The 917-nt window shown below is 44.8% G+C and overlaps 1 protein-coding gene across 2 annotated transcripts in view; it reads right to left on the bottom strand.

Annotated features, from left to right (window-relative positions):
* Positions 1 to 917, bottom strand: part of LOC106519278 (ladderlectin) — a 50,242-nt gene that overhangs the window by 41,824 nt on the left and 7,501 nt on the right. The window contains exon 1 of one of the 2 annotated variants that reach the window (XM_014010866.1): positions 723 to 753. The exons of the other annotated variant lie outside the window; for it this stretch is intronic. Within the exon in view, the coding sequence (XP_013866320.1) occupies positions 723 to 738 (16 nt within the window). The 5' untranslated portion in view covers positions 739 to 753. Of the gene's footprint in view, positions 1 to 722; positions 754 to 917 lie in introns of those variants that run through there. 2 annotated transcript variants of the gene reach the window in all.

The raw sequence follows: 917 nt of genomic DNA, 5'->3' as shown, positions 1-917 counted from the left end.
GTGTGTGTGTGTGTGTGTGTGTGTGTGTGTGTGTGTGTGTGTGTGTTGTCTGTAGAGAGCAGCCAGGCGTGTGAAAATATTTTTCTATGACTGTCTCTCCTCCTGTTTCTTTCTGTCCATTCATCTTCTCACCTTTCACCTTCTCTGTCTCATCATCATCACATCTCAGACCCTCAGCTGTCACCCAGAACAAAGCTTAGAGTTAACATTAGGCAGCCACAAAATGCAACAGGAAGTTTATGCCCATGTACAGCTCTAAAAAAGCAGAAAATCTTTCATATGGAAATGCTGCTGCCTGCTGTCTGCGTGTGAAACAGACAATAAGACACGGACGGTGGATCCTCAGGGAGTCGTGTCAGGAAGCAAGCTGACAAATCGGAACTGAGGGTCCTTCATCTCAGAGGGCATATTGCAGCCCCCAGCCAATATACACATCATCTAAATGACACATGAAGAACCGTAGGTGTGAGTGATGAAGCTACAACGAGCTGATAATCTCCTTAATGTACTCAGTCCTGCTCAGGAAGAGGGGAGCACAGAAAGTGGATGAAATGTGGGTGAGTGAGTGAGAGACGGAGTGAACAAAGAAAAATGAGCGAACAGTTAATTCATCGGCTGTAATGCGAAAATTCAACAATCTATAACCAAAAACAAACAAACAAACAAAAAAAACAGGACATAGGATAAGAAATGAAATATACAGAGACAAAAAAGGGTCTTACCTTTTCTGTTGCACATGTGAGTCTACCACTCCACACACACACGCACACATGCACACACACATGCACACACACACACACACACCGAGTGCACCCATCGTTGTTCTCAGAACTCCTCCCACACAATCATAGTTGTTTCTGAACAGGAGTAGCACTCATAGTCTCGCCCTACCTCTCTCTCCCTCTCTCTCTTTCCTC

Source organism: Austrofundulus limnaeus, unplaced genomic scaffold (assembly GCF_001266775.1).
Source record: "Austrofundulus limnaeus strain Quisiro unplaced genomic scaffold, Austrofundulus_limnaeus-1.0 Scaffold74, whole genome shotgun sequence".
NCBI classification, from domain to species: domain Eukaryota; kingdom Metazoa; phylum Chordata; class Actinopteri; order Cyprinodontiformes; family Rivulidae; genus Austrofundulus; species Austrofundulus limnaeus.
The sequence above is the reverse complement of the archived record's forward strand: the minus strand, read 5'-3'. Positions and strand labels throughout refer to the sequence as shown.